The 24,364-nt window shown below is 34.9% G+C and overlaps 1 protein-coding gene across 1 annotated transcript in view; it reads right to left on the bottom strand.

Moving 5' to 3' along the window:
* The window catches only part of Gabrg1 (gamma-aminobutyric acid type A receptor subunit gamma 1), a 75,231-nt gene that overhangs the window by 42,661 nt on the left and 8,206 nt on the right, over positions 1 to 24,364 (bottom strand). The window contains 1 exon segment of the mRNA NM_080586.2: positions 6,221 to 6,369. Coding sequence (NP_542153.1) covers positions 6,221 to 6,369 — 149 coding nt within the window.

Here is a 24,364-nt window from a genome sequence, read left to right as displayed (position 1 = left end):
TAACAAGCTTCAGAATGATGTCAAAATCCCATTACAAGAACTTGTGTGTCATCAATCTGAAGGTACTTAAGAACGTGTTTTGAGACTAGAACAAATGGTAAGAAAAAAGAAATCTATGACTAAGTGTGTTATAAAAGAACATTCTTCAAAACAAGGTGTTTCTGGGCAGAGCACAATGTCAAAAGTGAAAATAGAAACATGTTTTAAAAATTGAATGGGGAAAGAGAAAAATAGCAAAAGGAGAATTATATGTTTCTACAAAGGAACAGAATCCAATAATATGAATGTCATTTAATCCTTGCCCAATACAAAAGAAACATCGCCATCCCAGCCACTAAAACCATTAATACTGTGTATACAGTCACATGAGAACATCAATGGATTGAAGCTATGGTAAAAATATCTACAAATCACAAGATAATTAGACAAAAGGATTATTTCAAAAATGATTTAAAGTCATAATAATGCAACATGGGGAAAAACATTACAAAAAGTAAGCTGTAGAGACCTCAAAGGAATATACTCAGAGTAGCCTGTATTCAAGCAAGAATTCTAGAAAGAACTATAATCAATTTGGATCAAAATTTCAAGGAAATTCAGTTGGTAAGGTAAGCCTGAGGCACAGTCCCTGTCCAAAAAAAAAAAAAAAACCAGCAGAAGCCAGTTGCTGCTTGTATTTAAAAATGGAATCACAGGATGACCACTAGTGAATACTTTAAAAATTTAGTAATAGAGCATAATCATTACAGAGGTAAATACATGATAAACACAGAGTAAGCAAGTGTGAGAAACTTATTGATAATTAAATTAGCGAAGAAATCATTGCATTGGAATACAAATAAGAATGAAATCATGTGAAACAAACAAACAAACAAACAAATGGGTCTTCCTGGCATTAAAAGCAGAAAAACAGATTTTTTAGAACAATTAAATGTTTGGGGGAATTCCAGGTAACTAAACAGAATGATTCTTGGGTATATATTATAAAACTACTCTTTTGAAATATTAAAAAAAAATTCAAAGGACACCATCACAGAAAGAACAACTTAAAATCAAATAAGTTTCAAGGGATAGAGTATTGAACTGTCATCTCACTTTTCCAAATGGAATAGCTGATCATGCCTGGGGCAAAGTCTGCTATTAAGGGGAACTCAGTAAAGAAAGAGTAGACCCAGGCTTTTGCATCTGTATTTTCTACACTAAAGATCAAGTCAACAGAAAAGGCTTCCCACTCAGAAATGATGTGAGGAAAATCTACCCACAGAGAGAATCACTCAAAGTATCAAAAATGACAAGAAAGATTATTGATTAAAAGGATAAAAGCTTAAGTTTAACAATGCAGAAATAGGATAATATATTGGACCCAAATGAAGTGAATTGAAAATACTGTTTTCTGTGAGATAGCAGAACATATGAAGACAAGTAGACTACTAGTGAGCATTATTAAATGGGATTGCATATTAACTGATGAAGCAGGGGGTTAATTATCTACATATGCTATGAGAGCATCATCTGAAAATTCATAAAATGATGACTAAAATAAAATTATGAAATAGCGGGATACATAATGAGTATTTATAAATAAATGTTCCTTGGTATGATGGTTGAAAGAAACATTGCTTATAATATTAATAAATACCTCAGACTATATGCAGTACGCATAAGAAAAAACACATGGGAAATATTTTAATTACTCTTAGAAATCACAAACTGAGTTTCTCTGGGGAAATTCAATCTTATCAAGATGTCAGGTTTTTCAAGCAACTTTACAAATACTTTACAATTTCCATAAAAATAACAAAAAATTTAGGACCAATATATGGGTAGTAAACTTGATGTATTCAAACACACAGGCATGTCAGCTCAGGTAACTCTAAAAGTCAAAGATAATATAGAATCATGAGATGATTGTAGCTTTAAAATATATTATATATTAGCAGTGTAATAGTTTTAAATACATCTAAGGCTTAGACCTCAATTTCTAAACATCATTCCAAAAGCCAAATAAAAGTACAAAAGATCTCAATGTCCTCAGAGGATGAGAAAATTCTACTTCAGGTCAAGATGGGCTGGAATAATTACTGTATTACAAACTATATATTATAAACTATAATAATAAGTATTTCTAGTATGTAAAGTATGCTGGAAAATGAAAAATATATGCTTAAAATACCATGTATAATAAGAAAATAACTCAAGTAATAAATAAAATAATTTATGATATTGAGTCAACAGAATAAAAGAATCCAATAAAAAATGAAAAAAAAATTGGAAAATATAGATAGATTTAGAATTTATACCGAATCCAGGAATTAATTAAAAATGTGTGAGTAAACTACATATGAAGCATAAAATTCATAGAGATACATTAAGTTCTAAAATCATATATACTTATGAGGGCTAAGGATGAGGATATATTGTAGAGACATGAGAATCTTGCCTTGGAAAAAGAAGCTGTTAGAAATAAGGAGCCAAGGGCTAGAATGAATGCTGCGATATTTGTATTTAAGCCAAAACTACAGAACAAAATTATGCCTCATCATGCATGTATAAAGGAAATATCTATGAGTATTGATGCCTAGGAATGTGTGTAGAAAACATGTAATTTTCTATCATAGTCCACAAAGAGGATAAAAAATGACACAGTAGTAATGAATACACCTAAGGCTTAGATTTAAATTCTAAATGTCACTCCAAAAACCAAATAAAAGTCCAAGAGAACTCGATGCTCTTGGAGGATGAGTGAATTGTAGTTCTAGGTCAAGATGAGCTGGAATGTCTGATGAGAGGAAGAGAAATCATGAGCTTATAAAACAATAGGGACACTTACAAAAGCAAAGAGGACAAGTTATAAAAGGCTCCTCTAGCTGAACGCTTCACATTGTACAACACAATAAATAATAACAATGACGGATTATGAAGCATAAAACAAAATAATTGCTCATGGTCTTTGTTGATGATGGTAATCATAGGTTAGCAATACCAAGAGAAAGAAAGAGCCACTGTACCTTTTGATAGAATCACAGTCGATGTGCACAGAATAAATAATGGAAATACTGAGTCTGTTTGGAAGACGGGACAGTAACGAATGTCACAGGCATGACTCACTGATGATTCAAGAATCATGGACAAGACTGTGCTGGAAAGTTTTGCAGTTTCACGGTATCACTTTAAAATAAATTAATCAGTAAGGAGAAACATAGAAGCTTTGAAGTAGAGACACATGAAAGGTTTGATTAAGTATGTTAACAATGTTCATATCACAAGCAATAAGTTGGACTGGGATGGAGCAGCCCGAGCACTGTGTCTTCCTGATGTAATGCACTGAAAGGGATCAAATCAGTGCTCTGGGACTCTCGGCGAAAAGGTTAGCACGACTGCAACAAAACTATTAGGCAAATTCACACTTAAAGACACTATAATGGCCAGTACTCTTTGCCTCTTTCTTTAAGTTAAAATATAATGACCTAATTTTCCACTGTCTCTTTCTTCCTTTGAATCTCTGTACTCCACCTTGTTCCCAGTTGCAATCGTCAATGGGATGCCTCCATTAAGCCCCTCCCCTCATGGCTCAGAGCACTGGCCTGCAGAGGCAGTGGTGAAGCCAGAGTGGATGGAGTATACCAAAGAACCCAAGGCCTTCGAGACACAGCAGAGCTGGCCCAAATATGAACTCAGAAAGAGACTAGAGCAACATTAACAGGGCCAGAATGGTCTGAAGCAAATGAGGTCCTAGAGCTGAAGCAAATGCGATCTTAGAGCTGAAGCAAGAAGGGGATACAGGATCTCATCCATAACCCACAGGCTATCTGTGACTGATACCTACTTCAAACAAACAAAGGCAACCAACAAATAAATACATAAATAAATGTATATGTGTATTTATGTATGTCATATGTATGCATATGTGTATGTGTGCATGTTGGGCTTCTTTTAATTTCTTATTTTTTTTACATATCTTTGAATAAATAATTTGGCTTACAGTTTGAGATTTTTTTGTGATTCCTGTGTGTGCAAATATGTGTATGAGTGTGTGTGTGTGTGTGTGTGCGTGTGTGTGTGTGTGTGCGTGTGCGTGTGTGTGTGTGTGTGTGTGTGTGTGTGTGTGCGTGTGTCTGTCTGTCTGTGATTTTAGGCCTGACTGCTTGATTCTGGTTAACCAAAGAAGACTGTTTCTTTTTCTCTATTAATTCACTTAGGTCATATAAATACAAATACTGCAGAATGTCAAAGAGGCATAAGGTTAGAAGATCTGATAGAATAAATAGATTAAATAGTAGCCTTATGTCAATGTTTTTGTATTAATTTCTCTTAAATTGAGCTTTGAATGTTAACATTGCAGATTATTGAGTCTACGTACAGATTTTATTGATTCAACATTAATGTATTGTAGGAAAAGAGATATGTATAAGTACTAAAGTAAAAAATCCAATATTTTACATCAGCAAAGTGGTCCTGCAATTATTCACCACAGAAAATTGGCAAATAAATGACTGGACCTGATATAAAAATAAAATTGAAAACCTTCAAATTTTTTCATAAATGAAGAAGCAGATTGTTAATAAGATGAATGAAAATGAAAACACTAATGCCCCAGGAACATTAAAATATAAAAATAGAAAATAAAATTATTTAAGATGAATAATTTAAAAATATAGCATATGAATTGTAATGGTTACAATCAAAACTTGCACAGACATTTTAACTTTGAATGTAATCTAATAAAACTTTTACATATTGCAGATATTTTCCACATATACTATTCTATTCGATCATAAATCTCATAAGATATTTTTTAAATATTTAAGAAAGTATGTACATTCATGTCAGATTTCCAGAGAATAAAAGAGATGTCAAGTGTAACTCATTAGTCCATGTCATTAAAAACATTTTTAAAAACACAGAGACAATACAAAGATCAACGTGGTCAATCAGTCTCCTACACAGACACAGGTATAATCTTATTAAATGAGTTATGAGCTGTAAGTTAGTGTGTGCGCTTTACATTGGGGTAAACATGCGAATAGATGAAAGAATGGAGAAGTTGCACCCTAAATTATATATATTTATATATAATTTATTTATATTTAATATATATTTACATACAGACATATATTTATGTATACATATATATACATATATGTATGTATATGTATATATGAATATATATTAATTTATATGTGGCTAAAATTTCTTGTAGAAAATACGGATAAAATACACTCTTTATATCAGAAAATATTTCAAGGTTTAGGGGAATAAAAACCCTTGCAATATAAAAGGAGAGTGTAGCAAGCAGTCTCAAAGCTGTCAGCATTCTTATTACGAGTGAAATGTGAATTCGACCTCTGGGATCAGAAACAAACCAAAACTATTGTATACTGCATTCCAGTCCTGCCATGGGACTTCTTAATGAAATTAAAGAAGTGGTCATCACTGTGAAGATAATCGCATCCTTATATTATTAAAACAAATACAGTGTTATTGTACAATAGATAATGGTTAATCAACTTTGAGTATGTACACCAAATTGATTTTATTCACGTAGACTGACTGTACATTCTGGGAAAATTCAATTACTGTTCCTAAAGTACTGTTCAAAGATATCTATTATATTTAAGCATATGTCTTATAATAGTTTCAAGGAAAAATAGTGCACCATTAAGTATAATAAGCTTGGGAAAGTTTTGTACCTGTATGGATTTTGTTGCTAACTGTAATTTTAAGACAATTTCAATTAAAGTTTTTGTAGATTTTTTTATTTGTTTATTTGATTTTTCTTTGCAGCTAATGTGAGGACCTTCTGTTAAATAATGCAGACATAGTTGCCAGGGCGTTAGAGAGACAATGTTGAATAGAGTTGATTTCTTCAGTCACTTTGCCATCACTTCTTAGAGTCCTGTGTTAGTAAAATGTGTTCCTTTGCCAGAAATTTAGAAGCATCAATTATTTTTCAGCACCATCACTTTTATGATTCTCCTTGGTCTTTCCAAAGCACTTAATCAAAACTCCTTGCCAACACCTTTTATAGTACCAATTGACACAAAACCACATTAAAATTGTTTTGTTTCCTGTTTCCCCTCAGACCAGGAACTCCTTAAAGACTGTGACCACAGCGTCTAACAACCGTCAACCATAACAGAAACATCTATTGGATCTGAGATAATGACTAAATTACCACCAGTGAAGCCATCAAGATCTGAGACTGATACTTCAGACTTACCGCCTATATCTGGACGAAGTTTGTTATCATAGCCTTGAAGTAAAGAGTTGAGAATCTGTGTGATATCTCCTTCATGAATTTTAGGTGCCAAGACCCATGTTTTGTTCATAGTTAAATCTTCATCATCTTCATCATCTGCTTTATCAATGCTAAATGATTCAAAGAGAATGTTTTGCAGAAAAAGTTTTATCAAAAGGTATATTTATAAATATGTAAGTTACTTCAAAATTGTAACTTCTATGGCAGTATGAATACAGGGTAAACATATATATTAGTTTAAACTGCAGTAACTTACGAGCTAATACTAAAATAAGAAATACATTAAAAATAATACACATTAAGCATGCTAAAGCAAATATTGAATTTGTCTTTAAACTGCTCATAACCTAAACAGATTATCCATAAAAATATGAATGTTGCTCCCTAGACTTATTCAGGATTTAATACCCAAAACATATGTGGTGACCTGGTAATGAATAATCATAAGGAAATGTATAATAATTTAGCAAAATATTTAACACATGTATTACAAGAATCAAGAAAGCATATAAAGAAACAAGGAGTAAAAGTTTGTATTTCTAATTCTTTCATTAAAGACCACCAGACTAAAAACTAGACAAGACAGAATTAGAGCTAGAAAAAGAATTAGCTTTTTATCCTTTGTCCTAACTCAGGCCCATGATCTACATTCTGTCCTTACTCATCTCCATACATTTAACATTTCCTCTTCGCATTTCTGTAGTGTACTCTTTTCTACACTGTTTTCCTATACTCATATGTGCATTTGCTTACATCTCTACATACAAACACAGATCCATTTATAATAAGCATAAGAATTCAATTTGTTGCCAAATAGTGGTAGAGATATTCAAGTTAGACAAGTGTAGATGTGGTTATACTACTTATACATAGATAAAAATAGAAAATAGAAATAATGGATTTCTTTATTACATGAAGTTTAACCACCCCATTCTAGTCTGATGGAACTTATTCTAGACTTGGCAACAGACTCTATTTTATTAAGCCTTTAGTTATTCAGTGAACAAGGTCCAATACCTAACCTAACATTGAAAAACTCAAGGAACTGTGCTCTTCTAAATCACTTACATCAGTTTTATCTTAGTATATTTATACCAGTATGCACTATTACTAGATATCTATTGCTATGGACATAAATTATTAGTAAATACACACTATTTTTTGTAAATTTAATGTGTGTGCATCCATAGGTAAAACTTTGACCTCCAGTCTGTGGAACCACTGAAAAGTAATAGTATCTTTGAAGGTGGATTGTAATGTTAATACATAATGTATTACATATTACTTAATGTAATACATAATTGAGATATGCTTTTGAAAGGCATTGTGGACAATCATTCTCTTTGTCTCCCTATCATCTCGCTTCAAGATTTCCAAGAGGAAAGTGAGTGTCTAATATTGCTTTTTTCTCTGTGTCATGTGGGTTTACTAACCCAACTTAATGGATAACAATTACTTGGTGAACCCTCCAAAATCATGGACCAAGATGAGACTGTTATCCACATGCATTAATTTTATCTGTCATTTTTTAACAGTACAAAATGTTGAGCAATGCACAATTAATTTAAACAATAAAGGGAAGATTACTTTTAAAGAATTTGGTTTCCTAAATCCTCTCTGCAGTGATTCTGATATTTTGAGCTAAGAGCTGGTTGTGTTTAGTTTCTTTTCAATGTGTGTCTGTTCTTTTCTATTCTGGCATACTTCTCAGCCCAATAACATCTGGCTTGGTCTGTTTTCCTGCAAGAGAATTATATAAACCTTGGCCTCAGGAACTAATATTTGACTCTTTACATGGTTTTGAAAAGTAAATTATTAATCATATCCAAGCAGAAGTCTAATGTCATATCAATTTCCCATGGAATATAACTAGTTGTATAAAAGGGCAGTTGGTCTCTTTGGTCCAAGAATGAAGGTGGTATGGACAAGCCATAACAGAATTATAGTGGTCACGTAGCCCAGGCTTGCAAGTTACAAGGTTTTCAGATCAGTTTGCAACCAACACACTTTACCCTGGCTTTTTCCTACTTATAAAGTCACCATGGTCTTTTTGGTTTTCATTTCCTATCTATCTTAGGAAACAAGAAGACATATACTTGTGATTCTTGCCTCTCATTGTTTTCTCCAACTTTTATCAGTTTCTCTCACCAAGGCCACATCCCGAACGCAGGAAGACATAGTCTAATCTTTGCCTTTCAGTTCATCCTACTTCAATGATAAAAGAATTATAATGACATGTACTTTTTTTACACCCTTAGGAAATCTCCATTGTAGAATCACAAGGTAATTGACAGAGCATAGTTCTATGCTTCTGTCATATTATTGGTATTCTAGTACATTATTGATGGGGGAACAGCACCTGAGAGATTAGTTCTTTGACTCTGATCTGTTGGTGGGTATGAGAGTCTGACAGTTGCACTGCTCAGCAAAGATAACGAAATACTGCCTCCATAGTAGGAACATTTACAAATGAAAATGAAGGCTTTCCCCTACACTTCAAATAAAGCAATAGCTATTACAAATAATGAAAATATAAACTTCCATGAATATTTAGTTATTAGAATTTTATGCAAGTATTTTATTCCTTCACTTGTCTTTTATGTATTTTGCAAATTATCCTCTTATAATATATTATTTTCTGAGATACATCTCATTTGTTTCTCTAAAATAAGTAAGTATATACTTAGGTAAACTAAGACATTGAAAACACTGAAATTCTAAGAATTCAGACTGGTGAGACATCTTGCAATCTTATTGTAAATTGTTTAACTTCTAGTAGCAGAGACACTGTTAATAAGCTATGTTTTAAACTCCCTTTCATCTCTCAATTTATGATATATAAAATTAAATGTTTGGCATTTGTGGAAGAGACACTGAACATATAAGAATGTAACCTTCTCTTAAAACATAATTGCAGTCTAATCTCTCAGTAAGTTAAAGGTTTTTCACCCTAGTTTATATGATAAACTTTGATAAACAAAGTTTTAGTGAGTTATATTATTCCTTCAATATGCAGCAGAAAACCTTATTTTATCTCATTATATAAAAGAAATTTAATTAATTCTAATTTCACTACACCTTCTTTGAAGCTATCCAAATCAGTTTCGGGATTTTTTTAAGAGTATTTTAATATCATGGTAGTCTTACTTATATAGTGAAAAATTCCATTTTTGAAACATAACTACTATATTCAAGTGGTTGTGTAGATCTTGTAAACAGTTGGGAGATTACTGTAAAGTCAACATATTTTGGGCAACAATAGGAAGTAAGAATTCATTACTAAATTTCCTTTACTAACGTTAGAAGTTTTCTGGACTCATTCTCAAAGAAGTCTATAAGCAATTTAAATTCATGCAAATGCAACCTCAAAGACTCTTTGAGCCTTGATTATGCAATTTTCCTAATTGTGTACAATGATAATTAACGGTTTCATTATTATTATCAGCTACTGTACCTATTAAATACCAATGGTTTTAAGTACTTTTGCCTACCCTTATATTGTGTTGGTTTCTTTAACATATATATCATTTAATAGGCATTAATTCTGGGGAAAACACATACATCCTATCTCATAGATACGAAAGGGTTTGATTTACAGGATGCATTATGGGTTGAATAATATAAAGAAGATTTGTTTATTTTTTTGTTTCTAAAAATTTTTATAAGCTAAAAGCAGTTTATCCTGAAAAGGTGGTGGGATGTGAATTTGCTAATTTGGAGGAACATACAATAAAAGGTATATATGAAGCTTATTGAAAAATGTAAGTCTAGAATGCTTCCTTGTCTATCCTTTGGTTCCAAGAAAGTAAAATAATAACCTCAAGGGATCACACTTCTGAAAGTGTGAATATTAAGGAATCACACCTTCTCTGTGAAAAAAGACTTTCTAAGGAGCTTAGTCTCCAACACACAGTTTTCATTCATTTAAGGAGAAATTACCATGTCTTTAAAATGTGAGAAATTCTGGAAAGGGCAAAGACAAATAGCATGGTTTACATGACTTTTGAAGATTTCTTTCTTTCTTTCTTTTTTTTTTAGTATAGAATAGAGTTTATTCAGGGCATGGGGAGGGGGTTAAGGGTAGTAAGACAGAGAAAGAGAAAGAGTAGTCAAGAAATAGAAGAGTAGAGGAGTTGAGCATGTGGAGACAAGGGGGAGGGGAATGGGGAGAGAGAAGGGACAAAGGGGAAAGAGGGTAAGAGCAAGAGAGCAAGAGAGAGCAAGAGAGCGAAGATTTCTTAAAACAGAGCATATGTAGTCAAACAAATAATACTGAAAAATATCATACACAACAGAGTTTATTGAGTTAAGAAACAGCAGACATTTTATAATATGAGTATGTCTTAGTAAATAATTAAATATTCAAATAATAAATTGTTCATGTGTCATCAATTAATGCTTATAAATAATCTGAAAAACGGGGCTAGGAACTTAGCAAAGCAGCTGAGAACTCCAGCACGTGCCTAGCATGCATGAGGTCTTGAATTCATTCTCTACAATTATTTACCAAAACTATAAAAATACAGCATGAGCACAAGAGCATATGAACATAACATTAAGCAGTTTGTCTATCATTTATGTTTAAAGTGATTCTAAGTATTTACTAAGAAAACAGGTAATATATATATATATACTCAATACTTTATACATGTTAAACCACAGACATTATTCTTCATTTACTAGTATTATATAATTTTCCAATATATAATTTATAAAATTAATGAATAGAGGGCCTAATATAGTAGAGATCACAGCCTAAAAATAAACTTCTGCTTTGTCTATACCAAAAAGTGTTCTGAAATGAATTTCTAGCCATAAAATATAAATAATTACGTCTGGGCAACAAAACAAAGAGAATGAAAGCACACAAACATAACCTCACATCCAAATATGAATATAAAGGGAAACAATAATCACTATTCCCTAATATCTCTCAATATCAATGGCCTCAACTCCCCAATAAAAAGACATAGATTAACAAACTGGATACGCAACGAGGACCCTGCATTCTGCTGCCTACAGGAAACACACCTCAGAGACAAAGACAGACACTACCTCAGAGTGAAAGGCTGGAAAACAACTTTCCAAGCAAATGGTCAGAAGAAGCAAGCTGGAGTAGCCATTCTAATATCAAATAAAATCAATTTCCAACTAAAAGTCATCAAAAAAGATAAGGAAGGACACTTCATATTCATCAAAGGAAAAATCCACCAAGATGAACTCTCAATCCTAAATATCTATGCCCCAAATACAAGGGCACCTACATACGTAAAAGAAACCTTACTAAAGCTCAAAACACACATTGCACCTCACACAATAATAGTGGGAGATTTCAACACCCCACTCTCATCAATGGACAGATCATGGAAACAGAAATTAAACAGTGATGTCGACAGACTAAGAGAAGTCATGAGCCAAATGGACTTAACGGATATTTATAGAACATTCTATCCTAAAGCAAAAGGATATACCTTCTTCTCAGCTCCTCATGGTACTTTCTCCAAAATTGACCATATAATTGGTCAAAAAACGGGCCTCAACAGGTACAGAAAGATAGAAATAATCCCATGCGTGCTATCGGACCACCACGGCCTAAAACTGGTCTTCAATAACAATAAGGGAAGAATGCCCACATATACGTGGAAATTGAACAATGCTCTACTCAATGATAACCTGGTCAAGGAAGAAATAAAGAAAGAAATTAAAAACTTTTTAGAATTTAATGAAAATGAAGATACAACATACTCAAACTTATGGGACACAATGAAAGCTGTGCTAAGAGGAAAACTCATAGCGCTGAGTGCCTGCAGAAAGAAACAGGAAAGAGCATATGTCAGCAGCTTGACAGCACACCTAAAAGCTCTAGAACAAAAAGAAGCAAATACACCCAGGAGGAGTAGAAGGCAGGAAATAATCAAACTCAGAGCTGAAATCAACCAAGTAGAAACAAAAAGGACCATAGAAAGAATCAACAGGACCAAAAGTTGGTTCTTTGAGAAAATCAACAAGATAGATAAACCCTTAGCCAGACTAACGAGAGGACACAGAGAGTGCGTCCAAATTAACAAAATCAGAAATGAAAAGGGAGACAAAACTACAGATTCAGAGGAAATTCAAAAAATCATCAGATCTTACTATAAAAACCTATATTCAACAAAATTTGAAAATCTTCAGGAAATGGACTATTTCCTAGACAGATACCAGGTATCAAAGTTAAATCAGGAACAGATAAACCAGTTAAACAACCCCATAACTCCTAAGGAAATAGAAGCAGTCATTAAAGGTCTCCCAACCAAAAAGAGCCCAGGTCCAGATGGGTTTAGTGCAGAATTCTATCAAACCTTCATAGAAGACCTCATACCAATATTATCCAAACTATTCCACAAAATTGAAACAGATGGAGCCCTACCGAATTCCTTCTACGAATCTACAATTACTCTTATACCTAAACCACACAAAGACACAACAAAGAAAGAGAACTTCAGACCAATTTCCCTTATGAATATCGACGCAAAAATACTCAATAAAATTCTGGCAAACCGAATTCAAGAGCACATCAAAACAATCATCCACCATGATCAAGTAGGCTTCATCCCAGGCATGCAGGGATGGTTTAATATACGGAAAACCATCAACGTGATCCATTATATAAACAAACTGAAAGAACAGAACCACATGATCATTTCATTAGATGCTGAGAAAGCATTTGACAAAATTCAACACCCCTTCATGATAAAAGTCCTGGAAAGAATAGGAATTCAAGGCCCATACCTAAACATAGTAAAAGCCATATACAGCAAACCAGTTGCTAACATTAAACTAAATGGAGAGAAACTTGAAGCAATCCCACTAAAATCAGGGACTAGACAAGGCTGCCCACTCTCTCCCTACTTATTCAATATAGTTCTTGAAGTTCTAGCCAGAGCAATCAGACAACAAAAGGAGATCAAAGGGATACAGATCGGAAAAGAAGAGGTCAAAATATCACTATTTGCAGATGATATGATAGTATATTTAAGTGATCCCAAAAGTTCTACCAGAGAACTACTAAAGCTGATAAACAACTTCAGCAAAGTGGCTGGTTATAAAATTAACTCAAATAAATCAGTTGCCTTCCTCTATACAAAAGAGAAACAAGCCGAGAAAGAAATTAGGGAAACGACACCCTTCATAATAGACCCAAATAATATAAAGTACCTCGGTGTGACTTTAACCAAGCAAGTAAAAGATCTGTACAATAAGAACTTCAAGACACTGAAGAAAGAAATTGAAGAAGACCTCAGAAGATGGAAAGATCTCCCATGCTCATGGATTGGCAGGATTAATATAGTAAAAATGGCCATTTTACCAAAAGCAATCTACAGATTCAATGCAATCCCCATCAAAATACCAATCCAATTCTTCAAAGAGTTAGACAGAACAATTTGCAAATTCATCTGGAATAACAAAAAACCCAGGATAGCTAAAGCTATCCTCAACAATAAAAGGACTTCAGGGGGAATCACTATCCCTGAACTCAAGCAGTATTACAGAGCAATAGTGATAAAAACTGCATGGTATTGGTACAGAGACAGACAGATAGACCAATGGAATAGAATTGAAGACCCAGAAATGAACCCACACACCTATGGTCACTTGATTTTTGACAAAGGAGCCAAAACCATCCAATGGAAAAAAGATAGCATTTTCAGCAAATGGTGCTGGTTCAACTGGAGGGCAACATGTAGAAGAATGCAGATCGATCCATGCTTATCACCCTGTACAAAGCTTAAGTCGAAGTGGATCAAGGACCTCCACATCAAACCAGACACACTCAAACTAATAGAAGAAAAACTAGGGAAGCATCTGGAACACATGGGCACTGGAAAAAATTTCCTGAACAAAACACCAATGGCTTATGCTCTAAGATCAAGAATTGACAAATGGGATCTCATAAAACTGCAAAGCTTCTGTAAGGCAAAGGACACTGTGGTTAGGACAAAACGGCAACCAACAGATTGGGAAAAGATCTTTACCAACCCTACAACAGATAGAGGCCTTATATCCAAAATATACAAAGAACTCAAGAAGTTAGACCGCAGGGAAACAAATAACCCTATTAAAAAATGGGGTTCAGAGCTAAACAAAGAATTCACAGCTGAGGAATGCCGAATGGCTGAGAAACACCTAAAGAAATGTTCAACATCTTTAGTCATAAGGGAAATGCAAATCAAAACAACCCTGAGATTTCACCTCACACCAGTGCGATTGGCTAAGATCAAAAACTCAGGTGACAGCAGATGCTGGCGAGGTTGTGGAGAAAGAGGAACACTCCTCCATTGTTGGTGGGATTGCAGACTGGTAAAACCATTCTGGAAATCAGTCTGGAGGTTCCTCAGAAAATTGGACATTGAACTGCCTGAGGATCCAGCTATACCTCTCTTGGGCATATACCCAAAAGATGCCTCAACATATAAAAGAGACACGTGCTCCACTATGTTCATCGCAGCCTTATTTATAATAGCCAGAAAATGGAAAGAACCCAGATGCCCTTCAACAGAGGAATGGATACAGAAAATGTGGTACATCTACACAATGGAATACTACTCAGCTATCAAAAACAACGAGTTTATGAAATTCGTAGGCAAATGGTTGGAACTGGAAAATATCATCCTGAGTGAACTAACCCAATCACAGAAAGACATACATGGTATGCACTCATTGATAAGTGGCTATTAGCCCAAATGCTTGAATTACCCTAGATCCCTAGAACAAACGAAACTCAAGACGGATGATCAAAATGTGAATGCTTCACTCCTTCTTTAAATGAGGAAAAAGAATACCCTTGGCAGGGAAGGGAGAGGCAAAGATTAAAACAGAGACTGAAGGAACACCCATTCAGAGCCTGTCCCACATTTGGCCCATACATATACAGCCACCCAATTGGACTAGATGGATGAAGCAAAGAAGTGCAGACCGACAGGAGCCGGATGTAGATCGCTCCTGAGAGACACAGCCAGAATACAGCAAATACAGAGGCGAATGCCAGCAGCAAACCACTGAACTGAGAATAGGTCCCCTATTGAAGGAATCAGAGAAAGAACTGGAAGAGCTAGAAGGGGCTCGAGACCCCCAAAGTACAACAATGCCAAGCAACCAGAGCTTCCAGGGACTAAGCCACTACCTAAAGACTATACATGGACTGACCCTGGACTCTGACCCCATAGGTAGCAATGAATATCCTAGTAAGAGCACCAGTGGAAGGGGAAGCCCTGGGTCCTGCTAAGACTGAACCCCCAGTGAACTAGTCTATGGGGGGAGGGCGGCAATGGTGGGAGGGTTGGGAGGGGAACACCCATAAGGAAGGGGAGGGGGGAGGGGGATGTTTGCCCGGAAACCGGGAAAGGGAATAACACTTGAAATGTATATAAGAAATACTCAAGTTAATAAAAAAAAAAAAAAAAAGAAATCAAAAAAAAATATAAATAATTAAATGGAGCTTTTTTCTAGGGAGAGGCAGAACATTATTCTGTCAACATTATCAGGATGACCCTGAAATCCACTGATAAATTCCCTGTCCTGACAACATTGCTCTCCATCCTATCCAGCTGCAGGCACCTGGGAGCAGCACGGAGACTATAGAGGCCCTAAGCTACCAGTAGCTCCTCTAAGGCAGTGCAGTACTGAACCTATTCTTGTCTGATGCTTCCCTTTCTAAGGCATCCTGTCCACTATGCCTCTCTTACAAGAACAATGTATTCTCAACACATTCCATCTAAACTTGTCTTCACCTTCTAGTTTCACAGGTGTCAAGCAACTGTTTTGCACGAAGCTTCTCTCTTATATTCGCCCTCCTCACAATACTTGCTTCTCTATTTTTCTCTCAAGTGTCTCTAACAGACCCTATCTCATCTTGGCATCTCTACTACACACTGATGCTTCTGCATCTATGGTTAACTGTAACTAGTTTATAAAGAATGTTTTGATGTCATATGTATCATATCTTCCTAAACTCTTTATTATCTTTATTAACTTGAATATTTCTTATTTACATTTCTCTGTTATTCCCCTTCCCGGTTTCAGGGCCAACATCCCCCAACCCCTATTCCGTTCCTTCTATATGGGACCCATCCTCTAAACTCTTAATGTAGTGTACCCCATGAAGACCTCTGATGACACAATATTGCATAAGGAAAGTACTTCCATGGCTACATTACATATTTTTTCATGTAGAAAGGGTTTTACCTATTATTTGAGAGATAATATCAGAAAAGACAAGTGGGGCTCTGTCATACAATCAAAGGAGGAGCTATGTTTAACACAATGATGACATACTTCTGCCTAAAGCGAATCAATCGACTGCCATAAACTAATTTTCATTCACAAAATGAAAATTCCTCAACTTTTCTCAGGACAAGCCTGGTTTGAACCTGTTGCTACGGAATTATTTTTAAATCCCTCTCTCTCCTCTTACGAAATGACCTACTTAGGATGATGAATTATACAGAAACTCTGTAGATAGTTCACATGAAAAGAACAGTGCGTTCTGATTCTGACACACGGTGGAGCCTCTCCCATTAATCTAAGAAAAAACAGGGTGTAATCCAGACCATCTTAATGAGTTGCCTAAGGAATTTCTCTAAACCCTAAACGAGTATTATCTGCCTGTTTCCCATGGTTTGAAAAAGAAAAATTAAAATTTCAAGTGATATCCAGTGACAGGGTCATAATTTTTACATAAGTATTCCCTATATACATTCTGGACAAGGACAGAAAAACTATTACTTACTTACTGAGAATATATGGAATAAGACCTCTGGGTAGTAATTATAATACATATTTTGTTACTGTTATTCATACTTCAAAACTTTGGGACCAACTAAATGATTACTACATCATCACAAGCAAAATTCCTATTATAGCTATGGATGCTGCTGCTGCTACTATTAATACTACCACCTTTAATAAAATCATCCAAATGGCAATTTATAATACTATTTGTGGGGATTATACTAACTCTGATTTCCTGAAATAAGAATGAGCAATAGACATTAAATGCAACATGATAAATGTACTTGGGCAAGGAACCTGATTTGGCACCATTTAACATTTTCAAAAAAAATGATATATACACAGATATTCTGACTATAAGTTTTGATCTTGTTTTCACATCAATCTATTCACTTAATTAGCTGAACTTTCAAATACTGTCATGCTAATATCAGTAAATGAAATTGGTAGATGATTTAAAACCCTTTCAAGGAAAAGTGGCTATCAAAATATATAGTTTACATATTTTACTGTTTTCATAAAACATTCAGTAAATAGAGCCCAGTTAAGAGCTCTTAATTTAATGCAAATGATGTGATTTAATTTAAATATAAATGTGAGACACAAATAATTTTTCCAAAAGTTCTGAATGCACACAGAGTCAGGGATGATTCTGCGAGTAAAAGTGTGAGGGCCTCCAATCAAATAAGAAAGACCGTGCTGTTTCAATGTACACCAAGCAAACATATGATGAGCTAGGAGGATGAGATTGTGGTAGAAAGATATCTGTTAGGGATTATAATACCATAGATAATAATGCAGTTGTTAGCTCTGTATGAATTCAACAAACATTTAAGGTATAAAACAATCTACTCTCTCTTTAATGACAGAATATTATAACACTTAATGTTATAGCTATTTTATTTTACTCTATACGTATTTATCACTAAATGACACTATTGCATATTATATATTGGTAGACATAATCACATAATTCGTTTTGTAAATATAAGTATGAAACACTATGCAATCCCTATGAGTGCTAGGAAAATAAGTTGCTGATAATGATTCATGAGTAAAATAGAAAAATGCTGAATAGTACCTATTGATTTGGAAAAATTACTAAGCAATTGAGCTGGGAATTATAGTCTAGCTTCAATTTTAATGCTACTTTTATAAATGATATCTTTTTTCCTTAGTATTTTTAATTGGGCATTTTATTTATTTACATTTTAAATGTTATCCCTTTCCAGGGATCCCCTCCTCAAACCTCCTATACCATCCCCTCCCCCTGCTTCTCTAAGGATGCTCCCCAATCCACCTACCCACTCCCACCTCACCACCCCTGCATTTCCCTACACTGGGACATTAAGCATTCACAGGACCAAGAGCTTCTTCTCCCATTGATTCCAGGAAATGCAGCTGAAGTCCCTCCATGAGTACTCTTTGGTTGGTGGTTTAGTCCCTGGGAGCTCTGGGGTGGGGGTGGGGGTGTCTGGTTGGTTGATATTATTGTTCTTCTTTTGGGGTTGCAAATCCCTTCAGCTCCTTCAGTCCTTTGCTAACTCCTCCATTGGGATCCCCATGCTCAGTCCAATGGTTGGCAGCAAGCATCTGCAAAATGATGCTATCTTATTTACAATAACTATGGAGTGATTGCTGTAGGCTTAGATATTTCTAGATGAAGAAAATAGAAGGGAAAAGACAATATCCCCAGATTAAAACCCATAGGACATAGAAGGTTTAGAATATACATTAGTATTGTTCTGTTAATGAAACTGCAGGACTTAAAGAAGTCATTAAAAGTTTTTGATCCAGATTGTTCTTATGCTTTACAGTTGCAGATCTTTAAAATCTGGACAAATGTTGCATTTTGAAAGAGTCTATTGGTATGGTACTCTGTGTTTCTCAGAATCCAAGCAGAGGTAGGAAAGTGGGAGATGGTTTCCCAAGCACCACTGTTGACGAGTATGGAGACATCTCAAACATGAACTACACAGTAAGTGTAGGGCTATACACATCTGGGGATCTAGAAAATGCTCCTTTCTGCAGTCAAGAGGTAAACTCGTCATGAAGATTCAACTGAATGGCTTTGTAGCAGATACAGGTCCTTTCGATAAATGACTTGCACAAAACAAAACAAGACAAAATGAAATGAAATGAAATTCAGTGAGGCTGAAAGAATAGCAAAGAATAACAGCTATAGAGCACACAGCTGTTTTGACTGAAGCACAAGAGGTTTCCTACTGTGAAGAGCTCTGTCTTGACTGCCTACAAGTGTAAGTGTTGTGGAGAGTAGCTGTGCATAGCATAGTAATTACTATATTCAAAACAAAATAATGTTTTAAAGACAACTATTTTCCTGCAGAAACTTTTATAGAGAAAACCGTTCATCTTTTTTCTCATATAATGTAACTCGATTATTCTTTCCCTCTGTCCCTCCCCACCTCCTTCCCAAACAAATTTGTTTATTAGAAAACAAATAAAATTTTGGTGGATAATAATTTGCAATGAATATAATATAACAATATAATATAATAATATGAAAGATAAAATAAAGTCTAACACATTGGAATTGAACAAAACAAAGAGAAGGAAAATGGCCCAGAAGGTAGAAAAATCAGAGAGCTACCCATTTCTACATTCAGAAATCTGAATAAGAACACTAGAACTGAAAGCCATAACATATACAAAAAGTACATGATAGCATCCTTTGAAGGCCCTGTGTATATTGACACAATCTCAGTGAGTTGATCACATGTGCCTTGAACATGGTGATGCAGGGAACCTTGTTTTCTTGATGTCTCTTCCATCCAGCTGGCACATCCACTCATACGAGTTTGCCTTCTGCGATATTCTCTGAGTCCTAAGGGGAAGAATCTCAGGGAGGCATCCATTTAAGGGCTCAGTGTTCCAAGGCCTTATACTCTCTGAGTAAAGTCTGCTTATGAATCTCTGTGTTTCTTCCCATCTTCTGAAAGAGGGAACTTCTCTCATCGCTAAGCAATGCCATAGGAAGTGTATAATAGAACGTCATTAGAAGTCATTTTATTACTAACTTTTTTCCTTTTAGAAGAATATTACTTCATTTTATGCAGTCTCTAGGCTATCTTGTCTCAGATCTTGGTTCTTTGTCACCCAAAGAATGTCAAATATGTTAATATCATAAAAATTCATGTAAATAATATTATGGATCTGATCAATACTATAACCTTCATAAAAGACACGTATGCCTTCAATCTTAGGAAAGTTCACATCAGTGAAGTTGTATATACTTACTTAAATTTAACAGATCAGGAAAAAGATCGAATTTCAACAAGGAATGGGTCAGAATGGTTATCTTTCTCAGCAAGGTTCTGTAGCATTTTGTTGTCATGTGCCAACTGGTTAGTGTTTTCTTTTATTAATATACTGCATTTGAATGATACTTCTGCCCCTACCCCAAATCCTCTCAGATCCTCCCTTCTCCCAAGCCCTACACACCTTACATTACCTCACACTCTCCCTCATAAACATAACAAAATTCAAAGAACAAAAAGTCTAATAAATAAATAAAGGCATAAACATGCACACACGCACGGACACACATACACACACATATATGCAAATTAATATCCATTTTGTGTTGGTCAGCTATTCCTGAGCCTAAAGCTTGTCTTAAATTTTGTTGATATATCCAATGTAACACAATGAAGCAAACTGATTTTTTTCCTCCCATGAATCTATAAAATAAATGGGGTGAGAATTTATAACTATTTCTCATTCTCTATGCTGAGATTAGGTCTAGTTTGACCAAATTTGTACAAGTCTTATGAATTCACAGTTTCTGTGAATTTGTACTTACAGCAGTATGGTGTCTGGAAGATGCTGTTTCCTTGGGGTCACTGGCTCCTAAGGTCTTTCCATCTCCCCTTTCACATAGACCACATGGAAAATACTTAGCTTGTTTAGTATGCTTGAGTGCTGTTTTGTTTTAAGATGAGAATTACTAAATAGCTCAAAACACTTTGACAAAGTTAGGGGGAGAAAGATACATGGTCCTTTCTACTTTTATTGGTAGGAAAGAAGCAAAAAATGTGATCACAAAAACCTAAGGAGAACAAAAGACAAAGAATGGCCCGTCACATCCTGAGCATGCACTAAACATGTAAATATTTGCCAAAAATACTGTTAGAAATTGTCCTTATTCCATTGTCAATTGGAAATATTAAACCTGTAGGTTGATGTCATTATGCAGGTGAAGGCAGGTACAGGATAGAATGAGTCCTGTCATTAGATGAGCAGGAAGGATGCACAGGAGAAAAGTTTTAGAGAGGAGGAGACCAGAGGGGGAGGAGAAAGGAGCAGCCGAGAGAAGATGGAGGCAGATGTTAAGATTTCTCTCTGCACACTTACAGGTTGGCATGGCTATTCTTTTTTTCCTCCATCTTTATTAAATTGGGTATTTCTTATTTACATTTCAATTGTTATTACCTTTCCCGGTTTGATGTGTACAGGATTTTGTGCTGTTTAGTAGGACAATTATATCTTATCAACTGGATTAGAGGTTATTGTGTGGTGTGTTCTTTCATGTGGCGATTTAATTGAGTTCAAGAGAGTGTGTGGTGACAGGATACACTGGGCCTGCCAGGGAATTGGGAAGTGTTTGTCTGGCATGGTGACAACCTGCCTTGGGAACTAGATTGGTAGAGAGATTGCTGTCGGGCTCAGAGAGTAGCAATCAGCAGTGTAGTATGGGTTGGAGCTTAGCTGGTGAGATGCTTTGGTGACTGAGATGAAAATATTCCACAGATGCCATGTGGCCCTACAGTGCCAGTACTAGAGCTGGATAAAAGAAATTGTTTTAAATGTTAGCACAATACAAAGCAAGTTTTTGTGTGAAAGACAGTGATAAGCGTGGAATGAAAAATTATACAGATTCTTCCACGACTGGGAAAAATTTCAAATTATAAAAAGTAATGTGTCTGCAAATAGTGATATTTTGACTTCTTCCATTCCGTTTTGTATCCCTTTGGCCTCTTTTGTTATCTGATGGCTCTGGCTAGGTCTTCAAGTACTATATTGAATAGGTAGGGAGAGAGTGTGCAGCTTTCTATAGTCCCTGATTTTAGTGGGATTGCTTCAAGTTTCTCTCCACTTAGTTTGATGTTGGCTACTGGTTTGCTGTATATTGCTTTTACTATGTTTAGGTTTCTATTTGGAAGCATGCAGAGCTATGAGTTTTCCTCTTAGCACTGTTTTTACTGTGTCCAAGGAATCTCCAGATTGATTTCCAGAGTGGTTGTACCAGTTTGCAATCCCAACAGCAATGGAGGAGTGTTCCTCCTTCTCCATATCCTCACCAGCATGTGCTGTCACTTGTGGTTTTGATCTCAGTCATTCTGATTGGTACAAGGTGGAATCTCCGGTGTGTTTTGATTTGCCACTCTTTGATCACTAAGGACTTTGAACATTTCTTTAAGTGCTCCTCAGCCATTTGAGATTCCTCTGTTGTGAATTCTCTGTTTAGTTCTATACCCCATCTTTTGAGTGGATTGTTTGGTTTTTCTGGTGGTGAGCTTCTTGCCTTCTTAATATATTTTGGATATTAACCCTCTATTAGATATGGCATTGGTGAAGTTTTTTCCCCAATCTGTAGGTTGCCAATTTGTCCTATTTAATATGTCCTTTGCCTTACAGAAGCTTTCCAGTTTCATGAGGTCTCATTTATCAATTCTTTGTCTTGTTCTAGCAGATGTTCTTAAGCTGTGCACATAACCACTGGTAGTGCTGCCTGGACTTGGTGTAAAAATGAGTAAAACAAAATGCATATGATTGAAAGAGAGTAACCGTGGAGATGGAGTAGAAATTGGAGCAAAAAGAATGGAGAATTAACTTCATCAGACACACATGCATATTTACTACCCTTCTATTGCTGTGATAAGACCCATGACCTAGACACTTGTGAAAGACTTCATTTTGCTTGGACTTTCTGAAGGATAAGTGTCTATGAAAGCAGAAAGCATTGTAGCAAATTTCGAAGATGAAAATAAGAACAGCATGCAGAGAGCTCAAGGCAGAAAGACCAAACTAGAGACAGTGTGAGGCTTTGAACCTCAGTGCCTGCCCCAGTGAGTAACTTCTGTCAACATGGACATACGTCTTAAAGCTCCACAAACAGCAGCACCAAGTGGAGATAATATTAAAATACTGGAGTCTATGGGGAAATCGCTCATTAAAATTACCATTGTTTGCATGCAAAAATTCTCAGAAAACAAAAGTATTAAAAATAAATTTTAAAATTTTGCTAACTTAGCAAAACAAAAATCTGTCAATGGAAATAATTTAAATCTTCAGAATTAAATCTAGTGATATGGAAAGATTTGGTAAGAAAAAAATGACTAGTTTGTTTAGAAATAAAATAGTGGAATATCTAGCAAATTGCATTGAAATTGTGATTAATTCAGTTATAAAAATAAAAATCAGATTCCTAACAGAAACTGCAGATAGAGTTAATTTTGAAAATCAATAAACTGACAACTCTTAAAGCACATAAATAAACAGCAAAATGAAAGAGAAAAATTAGAAAAGCTATATAACAAAGTTCAACTTAGACCTCACTAGAGACAAGAAAGATACACATCACAATAAGCATATGAGAACTCAAAGATTGTAAAAACCAGTAAATATATGGAACTATGTTAACATTCACTGGTAGTAATATGAAATAAATTAAAATATAAAAAGACGTTTAAGCATCATTAGTAAGAAGACAGACAAATGGCATTTTACAACAATTAATAGAATCAGAGACTTGCTCTTTGTGAAGTAATTTAGAAATATTGATTAATTTATTGAAATAACAGTCACATATATTATTTACATATGCACACATAAACACAAAATTCATGTTTATAGAACTGAGAGAATTTTTTAAAAAATTATTTATAAATCAGTGCTCATCTTTAGTATAAAATATTAAACCAATTCAAAAGGAGTATAGCTTTATTTTTAATAACCTGATAAGTCCTAGTAGGGCTACCTTTGCACATATTAGTTCCACTCCATCAATGCGAGGGGTAACCTACCAGCAGCCAGGTCCCTAAAAGGAGAGTGAGTGACTCTCCCTCCCTTCACTGTTTTCAACTTTCCATAGCTCCTTCCATAGGAGTGAGGTCTTCTCAGGTCATTGTTGTCTTCAACAAGATTTTGAAGAGTTCCTAAGCTTTTGCAACCTAGTTTACTAAGTCAGATTAGAACTATATGATTGAAAAATTTTTCACTAATGAGTAAAAGAAAGTAGGAGTAGCGCAGAGTAGATTTTTGAAAAAAAATCATAACTAGAAACATATATTTAGGACAATAAAAATAAAATGA

This window comes from Rattus norvegicus, chromosome 14 (genome assembly GCF_021556685.1).
Source record: "Rattus norvegicus strain SHRSP/BbbUtx chromosome 14, alternate assembly SHRSP_T2T, whole genome shotgun sequence".
NCBI lineage: Eukaryota > Metazoa > Chordata > Mammalia > Rodentia > Muridae > Rattus > Rattus norvegicus.
This window is presented reverse-complemented; position numbering and strand designations above follow the sequence as displayed.